This window comes from Hibiscus syriacus, unplaced genomic scaffold (genome assembly GCF_006381635.1).
Source record: "Hibiscus syriacus cultivar Baekdansim isolate YM2019G1 unplaced genomic scaffold, ASM638163v2 tig00117034_pilon, whole genome shotgun sequence".
Lineage (NCBI taxonomy): Eukaryota > Viridiplantae > Streptophyta > Magnoliopsida > Malvales > Malvaceae > Hibiscus > Hibiscus syriacus.
The window spans coordinates 4,919,249-4,939,083 of NW_024063533.1; the positions used below are offsets into that span (position 1 = coordinate 4,919,249).

Consider the following 19,835-nt stretch of genomic DNA (forward strand, 5'->3'; position numbering starts at 1 on the left):
CATTACCCCTAAACCATATAAATAAACTACCCAAATTTGGCACCTCAATCAACTCACAAGCATAAATAAAATTCTTCAAAAATCCTCATCGTAGTCGATTGATCATGACTCCGTACTCTTTCAGACTCCATCCTAATAGTATTAAATCCCCCACTATCACAGGAATATTCCAATCGGTAATAACAAAATTCAATTGCTTAAAAAAAATCTCTCATATCCCTTTGCACATCCGGCCCATAAACGTTAATAATCCCTATCACCCTATTGTTCAAAACTAACCTCCCTTTAAGAGCTATCATTCTCCTAAGTACTATTTTACTACTCACATCAAACACATTTCGATCCCACATTGCGATGAGTCCACCCGAAGCCCCTTCAACATGCGCAAAAGCTAATTCCCTATCAGACTTTCCTTTTAATCTTCTTTGGATATAGCCATTAATTTCAGTGACCTTTGACTCCTGTAGCATAACTAAATTAACCTTATTCGATTTGATAACCCTATAAACATCTCTTATCTTTTCAAATTTCCCCAACCCTCAGACATTCCAGGATAGAACGGATAAACTAGATTCCATAAAAATTGAAACACGCACATATTCAGACACAACCAGTAAACAAAAAAAAGACTCAGCACTAACCCATTAACTCGATCGATTCCAATCTCTATATCACAACCCTTCTCAGCCCTTAGAACTCCACCCCCAAGGCTTCTGCAACAGCTAAAGACTCATCTGCTTCAATAGCTACACTCTTCTTGCTACTAGAGTGCTCCCCACCTATGGTTCCATTTTGATTCGAATTGCTTCTTACGTTCTGCCTTTCATCCCGTCCATTAAAACCCTACTTTTTCCTTTTCAAATTGATGAATCTCGTGGATGCTTTGAGGCTAACCGGATTTGCCCCCATCGAAATTGATTTTGATAAGTTATCAACAAATGGATTAACTGGATCTTTGTTCCTCTTTGGAGAATTTCCAATTCTGACTAAACGTGTTTCAGCAGAACTCACCTCATCCATTACTTTGAGGGAGAACACCTCTTCTATTGGCACCTCTAGAAGCCTTGAACTATTAGAAATAGTTTGGGTTGACCAAATCAATTTCGATTCCTTATTGATTGCCATTAGCCTAAAACTCTCATCAGCAGGCTGCTCGGCTGGCCCAATATTAGAAATGATGGGAACTTTATGCAACCCCTCTTTAGAAGCACCCGTGTATTCCACGATGGCTTATGCATGTAACGTTTTGCCTTCCAAAAAGTCCATAATCACTATCGCACCTGTGATTTACCGAATCAACCTGCTCCTCCATATTAAGACCTCCCTCGAGACCAACACCTACATCATACTCATCTTCGAAAACTAGAGCATTTATTTCTTCTTCATCATCAGCTCGCCACACTCCACCCCCACCAGGGTTCCATCGATAAAAACTCTAGCCTCTTCCTGAACTTCGATTTGAATTTTAATTGAATAATTACATCCTTTGAAGATAATGGAAACTTTTTCTGGAATAGATGATTCGAACTGAACTTCTAGCAACATTCTTGCTACATCAAACCTATCTCGATCAGTAGTTTCTTTATCAATCAAAAAAACTCTTCCCCACAAACTTCCAATATCCTTGAAAAACTTTTCACTCCAAATAGAAAGAGGAACATCCTTCAGAGAGACCCAGAATTTAACTTTAACTCTATTATCATATCCTTCCATTAATTCAAGCTCATCAAACCATAAACGAATTCATTCATCTCTTTTTAACCAACATACCTGACGATCATTTTCATTTTTAAATTGGATAATCATCAACAGGTCATGCCATATACTAACCTTCACATCCAAGCCTTCAGCTCTAAAGGTTGTTTGGATAATATTTTCGTTATATCTATTTTTAATTTTACCAACCAAACTGCTTTCTCTCCATGATAACTCCTTAGGAATTAGAATATTCCTGCTTACGACATCAGGAATTGATGAAGAATTGGCCTCGCTGTCATCTGCAACATTTACATGCACAACAACATCAAAACCTCTAGAGTTACCATCCTGCTGGCCATCTATCTTCTCGTATGCCTTTCCACCTTCTGCCTACAAACCTCCAAGAACTTCTTTGAATGACCTAGCGTCCCTTAAAACTGGTTTCCATACATTTTTAAAGTTTTTCCAGTACTACCCTCTTACTTTTACTTTCAGGCGATTTTTCATAGAAAACTCTGATCTTGAACCCGTCCATCACCATACCATCTGCTTTAAGAACCGTTGTATTTTCTTCAGTTATGCTTTTGTACCTTACAAACGCAAATGTAGAACCAACAAATTGTCTTTTTCTACTTCTATACGCAATGAACATCTATTACATCACCATAGGCCTGAAACGCTTCCTTAAGAGTAGAGACGTGAATCCTTTTGCTTACATTATTAACGAAACCGTGAAACCGGTAAAGAATGAACAAATCTCTCCACTCCACCATACCTACCTGAAGCTCTTACCTTGAAGCTCATGGTGTTTCCTTTCTCAAATGCTAAAAAATTTAGCATATATCTTTCCTTTGAATAGTCTAAGTAAGTCACATACATTGTTACTCAAACTAAACAAGAACTAGCACGATCTACATCAACTTATAACATGTTTTAAATATATTGATTAAGTATTTAAGTCAATTAACTCAAATATGATTTCGTAAATTTTAAAAGTTAAGCAAATTTATTTTAATATAATTTTTTTATAATCTCTTGTTTGGATGTGTTAAAAAAATTCTGGAGTTTAAATTAGGGTAAATAAGAAGATTGATTACTTTCGTTTTAGTTTTGTATATTTTTCTTCACTAAATTTAAAAAACATAATATTTGATCACTTTTGATTTTATTAATAAACACGTGACCACTCTTATTTAATTTCTTCATTAACGACAATTAAAATTTCAATGACTAAAGATTTATAAGTTGATAAGTGACCACATCCTTAATTATATAAAAATGAACATGTTCATATCTTAATGAAATAAAAACGAAAGTGATCAAATATTATTTTTTTGAATTCAATTAGAAAAAATATACAAAACTTAAACGAAAACGACGACAAATCATGTAACTTACTTTTAAAATTATTTTTACAGTTGTAAATAATATCACATAAATAATTTCTTATTTCCCAAAATACTTTTTAACTTGAGTTGAAAAATAAATTATAGTTTTTAATTTTTTTCATAAATATTTTTAATTTTTCCTAGTTAATATAATTAATATATATATATACATATTTAAAAATTAAAATAAATATTTAGTTATTTGAAAATATTTTTAACAATTAAAAAAGTATGCTTTCACCGTGAATACTAAACTAGGGTCCCGCGTGAAGATAGCGTGCAACGTTAGCAGCTTGCGCTGCAAGAAAAAGTGTCGGCGTCCCATCCACTCTCTCCTCTTTCATTGAAACGCGTAGAAGAAGGGACGACGTTTTTGACTTTGCACCTTTGTTTTTCTGAAATAAACCAAACATTAAGTGCATCTCTGATTCTTCTTTTGAATAAACCAAAGCACGCCGTCCCCATGGAATCATTCTTTACGCTAAGCATATTAAAAAGCATCAAAAAGGACGAAGTGCTAAACTCAAATGAATTAGCATAAATTTCTTAATGCTGAGTCAATTTAAAATTTCAACCTTTTCATTTACTTTATCATAAATTGTTCCTCTTCACGAATTTCCCCTTTTTTTTTATCGATGGTTGAAATGTACTATTACACACAGTACTGGGGCCATTAGCCTGTTCCAGTCAGCCAGTTCCCACTGTTAGTGTTAATTTCCATGAACTTTCCTTTTTTATGGAAAACCTCATGACTCATCAACACGTTTCACCTTACACACTCATCTTCTGACACTTATATAACCCTCTGCCTCCATCCTTCTTTCCAAGTGTTCCTCCTCTTCACTCGACCACTCCATTGAAATTTTCCTCTTTTTTGGTTTTCTCATGTTTTTTCTCAGTTTCCAAACAGGATAAGCAAACACAGGGGATATAGAAAATGGCAACAATGTTGAAAGAGTTACCTTCTTTGTCCACTCTTCTCTCCGCTTACGCCTCCATTTCAGCCATGGCCATGCTAATCCGTACAATTTTAAATGAGATGGTCCCTGAAAGGATGAGAAACTACATCACCTCGAAACTTTATGATCTCACAGCTGCTTACTTCTCATCGGAGTTCGTCTTCGTAATCGAAGACCGATGGCATGCTGGTGATAACCAAATGTTTAGAGCTGCTGAGGTGTATTTGCCGACCATAATTGGACCCTCCAGCGACAGTATTCTTGTAGGTTTCGATGAGTCCAGCGACCCCATGGAACCACCAAAACGTAGCATCCCTGTGGATTGCACCATCACTGATGATTTCGATGGCATGCGCTTGAAATGGTCTTTATCTTCTATCGAAACAAAGAAAATCTACCTCCCTAATAAAAGATTCTTCCACTTGACCTGCAAGAAAAGTGATAGAGAAAGAGTTGAGCAAAGGTACTTCCCGTATATAAACAAGACCGCTAAAGCGATCATAAGCAAGAGTGAGACACTCAACATTTATACATATGATCAAGACTGTTCCATGTGGGAGCCTACGGTTTTCAAGCACCCTGCGACATTTGAGACCCTGGCAATGGAGCCCGAGCTTAAGGAATTCATAATGAAGGATCTTGACACATTCGTGGAACGCAAGGAGTTTTTTGAGAACGTCGGCAGGGCTTGGAAAACGTGGGTACCTTTTGTATGGTCCACCAGGGACAGGAAAATCATCACTGGTTGCTGCAATTGCAAATTACATGAGATATAATGTATATGATCTTCAGTTTCAAAGCGTCAGAAGTGATTCTGAACTCAGACGCGTACTCACATCCACCACAAACCGGTCAATTCTGCTCATTGAAGACATAGATTGTAGCACCAAAGTTACGCATGATCGAACCAAGGCCAATGAAAACAGTGATGAAGAAGATGAAGATGAACTCAAACGTCCAATGGGTATCGATCCCGGGGTAATTCATTCGTTTCTTTACTTGGTTTGATTGAAGTTGAAGCAAGCCTTTCGGTTCTCTAATTTAACATCATTTTGCAGGTAACACTGTCAGGCTTACTCAACTTCATTGATGGATTGTGGTCAAGCTGTGGGCACGAAAGAATCATAATCTTTACCACAAATCATAAGGAAAAGTTAGACTCAGCACTTCTACGGCCAGGTCGAATGGATGTGCATATTTACATGGGATATTGTTCACCAGCAGGATTCAGGAAACTTGCATCTTCATATCTTGGGATCAAAGACGACAAACTGTTTGGCTGCATTGATGATTTGATTAAAAGTATTGAAGTTACTCCGGCTGAAGTGGCGCAACAGCTGATGATCAGTGATGAACCCAGAGTTGCACTCCAAGGTCTCATCGAATTTCTTAACACAAAGAAGAAGGATATAGAGGAAGCTGCAACTGAAGAGAAGGTAAAGAGCATTAAAGAAGAAGAAACAGAAGAAAAGAAGGTAGAAAGGCAAAATTCAGAGCTTGCAGAGTCTGAAACAAGATGCATATATTTGACTTAGTTTAGCTATCGGTCCAGTTATGGGATAACAAATATGTTTGTTTATAATTAATTACCTATTGGTTCCTAAAAGGGATGAATGTCATGAAGACGACTCGATTTTTGCCGTTAAAATAGCAATGACTTCAAACCAACCACAAAAGAAAACTTGCAAAATAAAAGACAAACTCAAGTTTAAATTTTGGTGTTGTATTTACAATGACTTGACTCCATAGCATCACAAGGATGTGCTTCGTGACAATAGTCATGGTTAAATTTCATTTCTAGATCGGGTGTCCAGTTAGGATCCTGCTGATCAAAGCTATTGCACAACAAATAATCTCTATCGTCGCAACGATGAAAGAGGTAAACCCTGGAGAAAGTTATATGAAGGTGGTAGTATATCTTTAGCTGATGATAGAGATCGAATTAACTCATCTACTTGATGTGCAAACATGCAAACTACATCCCCTACATTCTTTGTTATCCAATCTTCATGTACCCTGCAGAAGTGGGAAAACAATTTCAATGCATTGAAACAAAATTTAATACTAATGAATTCTATGCATTCCGAGTGAAAATAGGGATACAATCTATTCACTGAACTAGCAAACTATTTTAGGGGAAATAACATGAATGCAAAAGTTAATGTTGGAGAGCATTGACAGACTTCTGGAACACGGAAATGAAAGAGACGTTGAATAAAAGAGATTACAGTAATGATGACAATGAATTCTTCCAGGCATCCAAACATTATATTATATACATATATTTCTGAATCTTGTAAAATCTTACCATCCAATTGTAACAGATGTCTTTTTCATTCTTCAAGCAAGCAAGTTTTATTAGTGTCAAGTCAGGCATATAATTCATTTATCACTAGTATCATTGACTTTGCTTTTCTTACTTGTTTCAATTTCCCCTAATTTACAAATGTATGGACCAATTGGGAAAAATGAGAACCCAATTCTTGTCAACAAAGGCAGGACATAAGACCAAGAACGTCAAAAGCTTCCTAATTATAAAAAAACTAATGCAATCTGTTAAGCCATTCAGAAAACCAATTAGCTTATCGTGCTAAAAGGGGAAGAAGGAGACAATCAAGAGATCAATTGAGACAGACCTTAACTGAGATGCTGCAGATTCACCACAATCAGAAAAGTTGACCTTGATAACAGGGAGTAAATCTAACTTCAGACTAGATTCTGCTGCACTCGGTGTGTCCAAGCAATAACCAGAACACCACCAAGAATTTGGATTTAGCAGAATGATTTGCAACAAGGGAGACTTGGTTCTCAAATGTCTAACCAAAGTTCGAAATGACAATTCATCTTTCGCATTTTCCAGTTGCTGATTAATGAACATTCTTTCCAAGCTATATTTCCTATTCATGATGAGCAAACTTTAAGCCCACAGTATAAAATTTATCAATCGCAATAAAGCAACGCTTCACAGCTATCTAATCACCATAATGACTCATATGTCGGCAAATATCAGAACAAAATATCTTTATGGTAATTGTGCCAAATTGCCAAATGGTTTTGTGCTCACCTGAATAAGTCCCCTGATCCACCACCAGCTGATGAACAAGTTGAAATGTAGCATTTGAAGAATCGAACTGCACCATCAATGGGCACAGCACCATTATCAAAAGGACAATCTCCAAGGAGTGATAAACAGTTAGGGCATACAAATTCCACCCAATCAATATCCATCGAGAGATTGTAGGATTTAGCCATAAAGACATTTCCAAGAAAACCATTAAGGAACAATTTCTGATTAGCCAAGAGCATTGAAGTGTTTTTCTCCACCGGGCGAGTTTCAGGGACATTGGTTTGGCTACCTTCATCTAAATGATTTTGTATGTGATCTGCTGTATGAACACAACATCCTGGCATCAATGTCTAGATTTTCGAGAAAACTGATACAGGTAATGCAGAAAAATTTTCACTACCACTAGCTTCTTCCTTATTAACTAGCACACTTGTACTAACAGTATTATTCTTAAGATGAATAGAGCTCAACTTCTCGCATAAGTCATTCGTTCTCTCTTGAGAACTTGACATATTTTCACTCAAACCAGAGTCACGAGCAAAACCTAATCCAGGCTGGTATTCATCAGTTCCATTATAAAGTTTACATGCCACAAGATCATCCTTGCAAAGAAGAACAGTTGTTAGGTTTAAGAGGCACACACCCTTGGCACATCTATAGGAATTTGCAAATCTACTCACCAACTTCTCACTTATACCCCCAAATGAACAGCAACAAGTTCCAAACCAATTATCAGAGACCTCTCGCCAGTCAATTGATGGCATTTCCATGAATTTTCTACATGAATAAACCAAAATCGGAAAAATCAAAAACAAAAAGGCAACAAGCAAAGGGATAACAAACAGTACATATATTTGAAACTGATATTAATGAGCACAACGAAATGATATCATGTGAACTACCTGAGAGGACTTTTAGTCAGCCTAGTTGAGCAATTTCTGCAATAGAAGTGAACTCCTCCTTCCATTGATGGCAGACTCTTCAAATCTAACACACACAAAAAGAGAGAGAAAGGAATGAGCCAAGAATAGAATGATTTAAGCATCCAATCAGCTGCCATAAGGAATGACAAAAAACAAAAAATGTAAGTCTTGCCAAAAAAAATAGTTTTTGCATATAAATATAGAAGTAATATCAGCACCACTAGTTATAGTTCTCTGTTCAAAACCATCATTTCTTTTATTGTTAAAAGCACTAGCTTTTGCATTCTTACTTCCAGAGTATAACGTTAAATACTAAAAATAACAATTAAATGGAACCTAAAAATTGAACTAACCAGTATCCAGCACCAGTGGCTTTGCAGCATCGAATGAGGGGGCATTATCGCCATTTTCAGATGAATCCAACATCACATCATAGGTAGAAACGATGGGATGATCAACAGGTAGAAGCAAAACAAGCTTAACCTCAATGTGATCATCCAAACCTCTAAAACTCACCGGTGCTTCGGAATCGATTAAAACTCGAGGGATCGGAACCCTAAGCGACACCTCTTCCACCCTCCTCTTTGAGCCACGAAACGAGAAGATGAGATTGAGACAGAATGAGTTGACCTTTGAGATTTCTGCATTGTACCGAAGGTCTTGTTGGAGAATCGAAGAGGAATAAACGGAGATTCGGAGAGTGAGACTGCGCTTCCCATGTGAACCGCCATTTTTTAGGGTTTTCAAGGTTTAACATTTTCCCTCTCTCTGAATCCTTAGTGTTCAGTTAAATGGTTAAGCGTTAAATGATTTAAATGTTGAAAGATTCAAAGATTCTGTATAAATTAGTTCTGAAATATGACATATTATTTGATAATGACTCTAAATCATTCGGAACGTATTTTTGTGCTTAATTATTCAACAATATTTTACTGAATCAGTCAACACTAAATCATTAAGAGGTGTGAAACAAACTAACTAAATACTGAACAGTTTAATATTCAACATTAAATGATTATATTAAGAAACAAACAAATAATAATAAGTTAATATTCATTAAACTCTTAAATTTAAAGATAAACTATCCGTATAGTTAGTAAACTATAAGGTTGATTATATTTTAACCACTAAACTAAAATATTTTTCAATTAGAACATTCAACTATTAAATTTCTATCAATCAAACCACTTATTGTTAACTTTGACGAGGATATGTGAATTAGGTAAATTTATACAATTATATTTTTTTATCCTCATTACTTTAAATACTACAGTAAAAATTATATTAATTAAACTAATGATATTATTAGTTTTAAAAGATATCTTAGAAGTAATATGTATACACACACTAACATAAACCACTAAAGTTTGATTTGTCAGACTGCCTTTTGATAACATTGTTAAATGATTAATATAAAGCATGTTGATAAACAACGTTTCTGTATTTGATTTGATTTTAGTGGGTGGGGAATAATAGAACATTATTATGAAATGAATGTTGATCAACGTGAAAATGTTCCAAACAAATGTAACCAGGATTAAAGCTGCATTAACCTTTATTAAGACTAAATCAATGACCAAAAGGAGAGAAGAAAATGTTGAAACCTCTCAAGTTGCAGAAGAAATGGCTGATTATGATTACTGTATAGGAGTTTTAATTAAAAAAAATGAAGATTACCACTCATTACATATAACCTGCATTCATCCAGGGGACTTTAGTTTCTTCCCTTTGTATTCCCTGAATTTAAACAGGGAAGATAAAGAACATAAAATACAAAGAATACACAGTTGAAATGTGACTGCCAACAAGAAGTTAGATGTACATTCATCAGCACAAGCTGATTTAAACTAATGTAAATATGCTCCAAACTTTACATTTTCATCTGATGATCTGAATGAACGAAGACTAGAGTGCATTTGGGGGCCAGCCTTATGAAACCGAATCGCCCCACCACCGGTTTCTCAAGTAATCTTGTCAGCATCCAGCTTTTCAGTGATTACCAGAACTGGGATACCAGCAAATCAAGTTCTACTTCATGTCAATTATACTGTTCATAAGCAAAAAAAGAAGAAAAAACAAAAACAAAAGATAAATGGGAAATACTATAGTCTATTTAGCTTACCAAGGTTTTCTTCTTCTTTCTCTTCTTTTTTTCCAGGTACGCCGCGAGCTCCTGTTGTTGAGCAGACGAGTCTTCTAGAGCCTGAGAAAGAAAAACCAAGGGCATTGGCAATCACTTAAAGTGCAATGCTGCATGTTCTTTCTACATATATTTGATGTTCTTAATTTGAAATGCAATGTTTACCTTCTTGGTTGCCATAAGCTCTTGCTCCAATGCATCGGCTCGGGTTAGTGCAGTATTCAACAATTCCTCCTTATCAGGGGGAAGTGCCGAAGGTTTCGTGTTAATAACACTTAATCTCTCTTCCAATTCCTCCATACGTTTCATGACAGACATCAATTCTTCAGCAGAGAGGGATCCTGGTGGGGGTACCTGGGATGAAGGCTGCTGGCTATTAGCCTCTCTGTCTTCACTGTCGACTTGACTCTTGTAGCTGCTTTCATCAGTGGGTTTCCTGGGCATGTTGCGTGTCACTTTTATCATTGCGCCGATGCCCATAACAAAGGTCATGACACCGGTAAAAAAATGGGAGCTAAGCCCATCAGAATCCATGCAAACTTCTTTCCTAGAATCTACCCTTGGAACAATAGCCAGTTCATTACCTGTTATAATAAAGTATAGACACATCAATAGAGTTAGTATCCAATCCAAGAAAATGAACTTTATGTGCTTAAATGAAGTATGCTGTCCCGGTTTCGTAACAATATGACCAATCAGTCTCCTTAAACTACATTGGGGAGCATTCAGAGAAAACATCCACATTAAGATGCATTATGTGCGTACGTGTGAATATTAGATGTAACAGTCTAAAAGTAGGCATGTACCTCTCGGTTCAGTAACAACATTTTCATATTGCACAGGCAAATCCACAGTTTTATGAACCACCGGGGCAACTTCCTCAGTTTTGATTGTTTCGACCTATGAGATTTATTTATCAGAAGTAAGAAAATTGCAATTTTCATAATACATCCACAACAAAACAAATTTCCATAGTTACAAAAGAAGAAAAAGGGGGAAGAAAATAAATTCAGTGCTCAAGTAGCTACAAACTCGATTACTTGGTCGGTATTGGACATCAGATCCTCTAAGGTCTCTACATATTTTACAAGTTGGATCAGCTTCGTGGTCGATGTTCATACCACTAGATGCTAACTCAAAGCCTGAAATCCTTAATTATAGACAATATTGTGCAAGAAGGCTGCTAACTTACATTGTCATTAACAGGAGCTGCTAGCTCTACAGGTGGTTTATTTCCTGCCTCTGGAACAACCTCAGCCTCCAAGGACTCACTAGCCTGCGTAAATCGTGAAATAAACTACTCAGAATAAACGATAAACTCGCAAGATCGTAATAATGCAGGGGCAGATTGACATATAATGTAAAAAGAGGAAGAGGCGGGTTCTAGCTGATAAAGCAAGTCGAACCTTTCGGACAGCAGGCTCATCCTCTACAGTTGTTTTCTCTGCACTACTTTGAGCCTGAGAATTCTTCCCGGGTTTGTGATGACCATTTTCAATCATCTGCAAGTCAAAGAATTAGTTACAGTTTGGGGAACAAACTGTACAAGAGAATCATTATGACTGCAACTGAGAATAATAAAGATGGTAGTGATCAACCTTCAAAATCTCTGGGTCCTTCCAAGGGCCCTTATCTGAAAGCATGCAGCCTCCGTGATCAGCACAAGTGCAAGTACCTCCCAAAAAGTCTGGCAACTCGCTGATAGAGAGCGGCAACAGGAAATGAAATATAAGTAAAGAAAAGGAAGCAACACCCGGAAAATGTTCAGAACAGTGGATAATTTTTTTGGTCTTCTACATTCTAAGCAAGGATTGGACTTACTTAGCATCAATTATTTCAAGCAACTTGCTCTGAAATTTGTTACCAAGAACCTGGTACATAATATATTATACCGATTAGATTCTATTGGTAAAACTAGCAAATTTAGTGAGAGGAAGTGAATGCTTACATTGATTTTGGCTGTGGTCTTGGGATCGAGGAAAGACTTAACAGTGTTCCATAACATTCTAAATCCAGAACCAGCATTAATGATGAACATTCGGTTCAAAGTCTGCAAGAAAGGCAAAATTTTTCACAATGCAAATCCATCATCTACCGTTAGAAGTCACAACCAAAACAAAAAACTAAGCTAAAAGAAAACTGGTACCTCAGGGTAATTGTCACCATCAACCTTCTGAAGAAGAGTGATGAGCTCCCTAGCAGCTTTGGTGAAGCTTTTAAGACCCTGTGTCATTAAGCCAGAGGAGATTCTCTTGAGTGATTTATACAAATATTATATATATATATATCCAAATACATGAGTTATAATTTTGAAAATAAGATTTGGATGATTAGACATAGTGTTTTTGAAGCCTTGTTAAAGTGATTACTGGAAACTTTGATCAATTTCTTGTATAGTGGTTTGTTCCCCTTACCACTCCATTAACGTCCAAGATGGTTGTGCTTTGGTCAATGTGCTTCTTGGCAGCAATAGTGCAAGCTGGAAATTTAAATTGGAAGGTCTTCTCAAACTCCCTCACATGGTATTTGAGATAGCGATCCATGGTGGTGACTTGCAAGAGCTTGGTTGCATCTACTAGGCCTATTCTCTCTATATACACTGGTCGTCCGTCCATATCTACTCCATGGTAGCCTTGGGGATAATATTTCAAGACCTCCTCTCTCTCCTTGAAATCAAAGTCCTTAAACAAATAGCAGAAAATGGAATGAAACTCAGCCAGAAAAGGCAATATTTGAGAGGATACATAAACAAATAGCAGATCTGTTGTGCAGAGCTCTTTTGAAGAATACCTCTAGAATTGTGTCGGTACCGAATTCCTTCCTCCAGTTGAGCATATCGGACCACATTTGCTTTGTTTTCTCAAGGTCGAATCTTCTGGCCTTCAAGAACCTGCATTTTCAGAGGGTTAGATTTAGAGGTGAACAAGTATAAGACAAATCCAAACACAGAAAAACAGGAACCACATTTGTGGTTGGCTGGTTGCCTTAGCAAGTAGGCATATTGAACAATGCATATACTACAACACCAGTGATGAAACAGGATAGGAACATACCTGAGCATTGTGTGATAGTCGTCGTGTCTTTCAGGCAGCAGGTCCTCCGCTATAAGCGCCTGATGCAAGGCTTCAACGGACTGCTGCTCCTCCGGGTCCTGCTCATCATCAATTTCAACAGATAGTACTTTACTGCTTCTCCTCTTCCTTGAATTCCTGAACCTATGAGAGATTGTTTTCTTGAATGACCCCCTTCTGTATTTTTCTTCCTCTGAGGCATCAGTTCATGTACAAGAAATCATTATTAACGTTAAAATATAGTCACAAAACAGAAAATCATCCCAAATGTTCCCCATATATTAAGATTAAGTTTTAGATTTTAAGTAGCAATCATTACAATGATTCATGAATGAAACATTTAACAGTAATTTCCACCTATAAAATCAAAACATCAACATTGTACAATGATGATTCCTGCCCTACCTTGGTTTCCAGGTGGAATGTCAGACATGATCAGGGGCTTTGGGTTCCTGAAAGGTGAGAAAACAGCAAAGGGCAGGCAAATTTATGCACTCTTATTATATCTATACTTCCTCAAATTCCCTGCACATGGTATAATATTGAAATTTGGCCACCCAAAGCATTCAAAGATTAAAAAAATGAGGAACAGTAAAACTAAAACTATGGAAAGAAAATACCTCTGCAAAATGGGAAGGAGAATAATATAAGAGAGAACTAATTTTTCTTTCAATGGGGTATTTTTAGCTTCCTTCGAAAATGGCTGGGAGACAGATGACACGACATGCCAATCAAAACACAAACATTTTTCACATGTTTTTTCTTATTAATGTTTGTAAGAACATAAGAAATGGGTCTGTTTTGTTTCTTTATTTGGCATTTGCTTTTTTTCATGATCTTTCTTTGACCAAGTGTCAACATACGAATTGGGTTTGAATGCAAAATGCAAGGCCTCTCCATTCAAAATCCTTCCCCACGAACGATAACAAACGGCAAAAACATACCAGGTTCTGGTTTTTTTTATTCTTTAGCTGCATGTTTTAGTTGTACGACTTTGTTTAACATTGTATATTGTTTATGAATTTCAGCGCTACATCGCTTATGGATTTTATCATTTGGATTATTGAATTATTGAAGGTGGAAAAAGGGTACAAAGTAATGGTAATGGAAGATTTGCGAATAATGATGATCACGTGATAATCAGGATAATAACATACAGATTGATATTCAGATTACTCAACTAGTAGCTTAGTTAAATTCTTCACACTTGTTGAACTCTTGATATTGAGATTACTCAACTAGTAGCTTAGTTAAATTCTTCGCACTTGTTGAACTCATTCGTGGTATCGATGGTTAAAGGGGAATTGTTCTAGTCAATAGATCGGATACCAGTGATTAATTCAAAACATGAGAGTTGTTCTCCCTAAAAATCATGGGTTCAAGCAGCTGCGCCTACGTTGACGATGGTTGTTTATGCGTTGTCAAATATTAAGAAAATTCTAAATAAATATTATATTGTAATCTAAAACTATTAAAAAAATAATAATCGAGCTTATTATACAATTCCACCAATTGACGACAAGGGCAAAAGCACATGGATAATAAAATTATTAAGGATTTAATTGTAAGTTAGTTATTCTTGTTAATTTTAAATTTTACTTTTAATAATATATAGTCTAAATTTTTAAAAAATATATTTTATACTTAATAATAAAATCAATCCTAACCAACTTGTTTTCATACTTTCCACATTTTCTAAAAATTCTCAAATTCCTATCAACAATTCTCTCATTCTCTCTACTTTTCCATCCAAACAGCATTTTCAGTCATTTTCCAAGATCAAGGTAAGATTTTCAATTTCCATTAATGTATCATTCCAAGGGTTAGTTCATGCCTTTTAGATTAAGCTTAGGTCCTTTCAAATATGAATCAAGTTCAGGTCCTCCTAAATATGATTTTTGAAATTCATTGAAATTTTTGAAAGAGATTTTGATCTCAAAATCAATATCTACATTCACAATTCTTTAAGTATGTCTTATTTCCTTAATATTACCTTTGTTGATAAAATCTCATATGCATACGCTGTTAGCACCAAGTCTCATATGCCTACTATCTTACCTCCCTCTTACCTCATACATATGAGAAAAAGGGACAGTCATTCAGCCATTAAAATGTGTATGGAAGTATATGTGGGCATCTTGGGATGAGTGTGGTAGCAAATGTTGGAATCAAATTTGAAGCTTACAAAACTCTGAGAACAAAATATTAAGGAACTGTTAGAGTCAAAAAAAAATCTAAGAACGAAATTTCTTGAAGGATAAAAAATCTAAGCACCGAGTCTCATATTAAGGAACTGTTAGAGTCAAAATATTAATGTGGTTGTCGGTGAAACAAAAATGATAAAAAAATTTCAAGTGACGTAAGGAGAGAAACCTAGGCTATATATATATAAATAAATAAATGGTCAATGTGTTTTTCACTTAAGATGTATCCTAATAAATATATGTATAAATACTTTAGTTCATTGTCGATATCCTTATATATGTATCGATATCAGTGGTGGATTCAGAAATTTATAAATAGGGTTCAGAAATTTATAAATGGGATACAAAATTTTAATTTTTTTAAAACAAATAATGAGGTATAATTTTTCATTTTTTCCATTTTTCTTTGATATATTATATTAAATTTTACTTTTTTTTTTAAATAATGGAGATGCACATGACCCCTAGGGATTTAGTGCATCCGCCCCTGATCAATACTCACCATTTGTCTACAGTTATATAGTTATCCATGCTTCAATTTGATGTAGTTGAGTCTTAATTATTCTCATTCTTCATTTCATAGAAGTATTATCTTAAAATTTAAGGTTTGTATCTCACTGTTATTGATCAAAATCTTCAGCACTTACAATTGAAGTATTATAATGTAGCAATTCTTACAAGTGTCCTACATGGCATCGATATCCTTTATAGAGGTACTGATACCTCGCATATTTAAATAAATAATAATTTATATTTATTATTATTATTTTCAAAACTTCAAAATTGTACCGATACATGTGGTTTGTGTTGATACCAGAATGAGAATCTTTCTGTTCGGTTTTGAATTGTTGGTTTTATTTGCATCGATGCACTTAAACTTTATTTATTATCATACTGTGGCATCATTTTGTTACGTACTATCATATCAACCTTAATTTACCATCTTAAGACGTATCAATTTTTTACCTGTCAAAGCATGCAATTCATAGATACATAGATCTACATTTATTTAAAGATTAGTATGAATATATTTTACAAGATGCAAGTGAGTTTAGTCTATAAATAGATTTAATATCAGTTCATATTGGGTCAAGTATGTGTTTTTTGTCCAAACTAATACATTTATGTCTCCACTTAAGAGTCAACATGTTCTGATAGCCAAGATAAATTATCTTCTCTTTGAACTTTAGATGAAATAATATTCCTGATATGAATTATTTACTTATAATAAGTCTATAAACTATGACCTTATTTATATTACCAACTAATATAAGTTATCTTTTGTATTACAAACACTTTTATAATTTAACTTATAAAAAATAATGCGTATTTTTTAGAAATAAAAAAATAATGTGATCATTTAATTAAGCATAAGGATAGATTTTTACATTATACCTCTTACAAACACAAACCTAAGATTAGACTTGAGTCTTTGAAATGTGTAAAACAATATTTGAAATCTTCAACAGAGTTGCAGAGACTAGGTTTTATTGATAATAAGGTTTCTACAAAAATTCATATTTTTACTGCGGTGGTTACATTCTTCCATTCACCATCATTATTTTCTTTCTATCACCATCTGTTTTCGATCTCTTAACTCTTGATATTGCTGCATTCAATCTTGTGATTGAGGAACCAACTTCATCAGAATCTTCTGGTTTATTCTCTGTTTCAGTGGCTTCATCTCTCTTGCGTTTGAGGAACTCAACAAGACCTTGTAGTGCAGTATCAGCATCATCACTCCTCATCAACTCTTCAGCTACCTCCGCCGGGGATGCCTCCGTACTTTCTAGTAAGCCATCAATTTCCCCAAAGAAAGGGTTGTATTTGCTGCCAATCCCCAGATAATTCGAAGCCAAAATCCTGAATCCGTCACTGGTGCAATACGACATGTTGATGTGCAAGTCCATTCGACCCGGCCGCAACAGAGCAGGGTCGATCCGATCCTTGAAATTAGTAGTAAACACAATAATCCTCTCATCCCCACAGCTTGACCACAGTCCATCAATGCAGTTTAGTAAACCAGACAGCGTCAACTGCTGTAAGTAGAAATCGTTGAATCAAGGAAACAACAAGTTTAGTCCACTTTATGTTCTTAAATTGTTGTTCAAACTACCACAAGTATAGGTTTTACTGGTAATTTTAAGGTTGTTCTAAAACAAAAAGAAGCTCTTACCCGAGATTTAGCATCTTGCTGCTTGTTTTTATTAGCGGTTTGTCGTTCAAGAACCTCAGAGCTGCAATCTATGTCTTCGACCAACAGTATGGACCGGTTACCAGTCGACAGCAGCGTCCGCCTTAAATCAGCATCAGAGCGAACACTTGTGATCCCCAAATCATATATATCAAACTTGAGATAATTAGCCATGGCAGCAACCAAACTGGATTTCCCCGTGCCAGGAGGACCATATAGCAAGTACCCTCTTTTCCAAGCCTTTCCCACTTTCTTATAATACCCTTTTCTCTTTAAAAACCTATCCAAATCATCAATGATCATCTTTTTCAGATCTGGGTCCATAGCAAGGGTATCAAAAGTAGCCGGATGGTCAAGGATTATTGAACCCCAGAAACCCCTTACTCCACCGTCATCTTCACTGAATGGACACTGACGGCTGTAAAGCTTTATCACCTTGTCTTTGTTTTTAGTCTCCTCGGCTTTGAGCAAAACGTAAGGCAAGTAAAAGTCCAGGACTTTATCTTTGTGTTTCTTGTTGAAGCTAAGCTCGAAGTATCTTTTCTCCCAGGAGTGAGGCTTCTGGCCTTCCCCACAAACAAACCTCCATGTCAGTTTAACGTTTTCGAAACGATCAACCACTGTTTCCCCATTGTCGATGGCGGTAGTGAGATGCTTTTGTTTCCTGGTTTTGCTGACCTTGAGCCGCTCCGTCTTGGGACTGATCCTGGTGCCGAGATACACTCTGGCGGCTTCGTAAACTTCGTTCTTGCCCATCCCACATTGCTCGTCGATGGCGAGGGTGAGGTCTGGGGAGAGAGGAGCGAGGAAGTAGCTCAATCCGTTGAAAAGGTAGGATCTAAGGGGGTGGGGAATGAGTTCGTTGGCCATGGATCGAACCAGCATCATGGACCCTGCAAAGGAGGCATAAGCAGAGAATAATGAAGTTGCAGTTTTAGAGATTTCTGAAGATGAAAACATGGCGGCCATTAATGGAAGAATCAAAGCAGAGAGTTCACAGGTTCAAGATCGAGTGTGATAATGGAGAATCCGGTGGATTGGTCATGTTCTACATGCCGACGCTATAGCCTAGTCAAAATCAATGGTCTTTGTGTACATGCTTAGGAACTAAGGAATGTCAAAAGTCTTTTTCATAGAAAGACAAATAATCCTGATATTTTCTCTCGACTTGATTTTTGGATTTTAGTTTGGTACTTGAATTTGTTACTTTTTTTATGATGTTGCACTATATAATATTAGATCAAATTATTAAAAATAATTTAAAAAATATTATCATATTTATGAACTAAAATGGGTTAAAATCATGGTTTTTAGAATCGGACCGGCTAGCGAACCGATTATGTTACCGGTTCACTGATTCAACCGGTCGAACCGATCCTACCGGTCGGAAGAACCGGACGACGTCATAATTATTTAAAAAATTAAATAAAAATATCAAAAATATTTAATAAAAAATATTTTTTTATATCACAAGTCATATTCAAAGCAAGTCATAACATATATAAGTTAAAAACCATAAAATCAAGTGAAACAAAATGATTCAAATTAACTACAACATAATATTTAAGGTAAAGCATATTAAATAATAAATATAATTATATAACTATAATTAAAAAAATAAATTTGGGGTTAAAAAAAATCATAACAAAATGATATTATTTGGTTTATTTTTTTAAAAAAAACAATCCCACATGGCTAAGGAACATAGAAGAGCATCACAAAAGTCTAAAGACTAAAAATATGATGAGAACAAAACAATTTCACATTGCTAAGAAACATAGAATCGCATCACAACTAACTTCTATAAATAATAGAGGTAATTTGGCATTCAAAATCATTGAGCATTTTAGTGAGCATTGAGTGAACTATTCTTTCACTTCAATCAAGCTCGAATTTTAGGCTTCAATCGAGCTTCTAATTTTTTTTGAGTTCAAGCCTTTTTGAGTTCAAGTTTCAATATTATATTTCGAGTTTGAGTTGAACTTGATAATTTTTAGCTTGTGAGTTTGAGTTGAGTTGAGCATATTTTTAAAGTTTTCAAGTTCGAGTTGAGCTCAGCAATACTCGAGTTCGACTTGGCTCGTTTAACAAACGACGTTGTTTGGTTTAATTTTTTTTAAAAAAAAACAAAAAATCCCGGTTTTTCCCGGTTTTCAGCCGGTCCGGTTCGAACGGTTCAGCGGTTCTGGCT

General features: G+C 35.6%; 2 protein-coding genes and 2 pseudogenes across 2 annotated transcripts; 1 reads left to right on the plus strand and 3 right to left on the minus strand.

The window, feature by feature from the left end:
- The first annotated feature begins 3,911 nt into the window (after positions 1-3,911).
- LOC120196614 lies at positions 3,912-5,642 on the plus strand (annotated as a pseudogene).
- A 107-nt stretch (positions 5,643-5,749) lies between these two features.
- Positions 5,750-8,830, minus strand: LOC120196618 (annotated as a pseudogene).
- An 816-nt stretch (positions 8,831-9,646) lies between these two features.
- Positions 9,647-13,872, minus strand: LOC120196503 (phosphatidylinositol/phosphatidylcholine transfer protein SFH12-like). Its single transcript, XM_039198306.1, has 14 exons — positions 13,652-13,872; positions 13,229-13,439; positions 12,966-13,065; positions 12,590-12,856; positions 12,322-12,399; positions 12,124-12,225; positions 11,997-12,046; positions 11,774-11,873; positions 11,582-11,677; positions 11,368-11,451; positions 10,982-11,075; positions 10,341-10,759; positions 10,158-10,238; positions 9,647-10,063 (listed from the first exon to the last, which is right to left on the minus strand). The coding sequence occupies exons 1-14, from the start codon at positions 13,677-13,679 to the stop codon at positions 10,025-10,027; spliced, it is 1,749 nt and encodes a 582-aa protein (XP_039054237.1). The 5' UTR covers positions 13,680-13,872; the 3' UTR covers positions 9,647-10,024.
- Positions 13,873-16,960: 3,088 nt separating this feature from the next.
- Positions 16,961-18,686, minus strand: LOC120196480 (AAA-ATPase At2g18193-like). The gene is made up of 2 exons (XM_039198284.1): positions 17,627-18,686; positions 16,961-17,489 (listed from the first exon to the last, which is right to left on the minus strand). Exons 1-2 carry the CDS (start codon positions 18,611-18,613, stop codon positions 16,986-16,988), a joined length of 1,491 nt encoding a protein of 496 aa, XP_039054215.1. The 5' UTR covers positions 18,614-18,686; the 3' UTR covers positions 16,961-16,985.
- Positions 18,687-19,835: the final 1,149 nt, after the last annotated feature.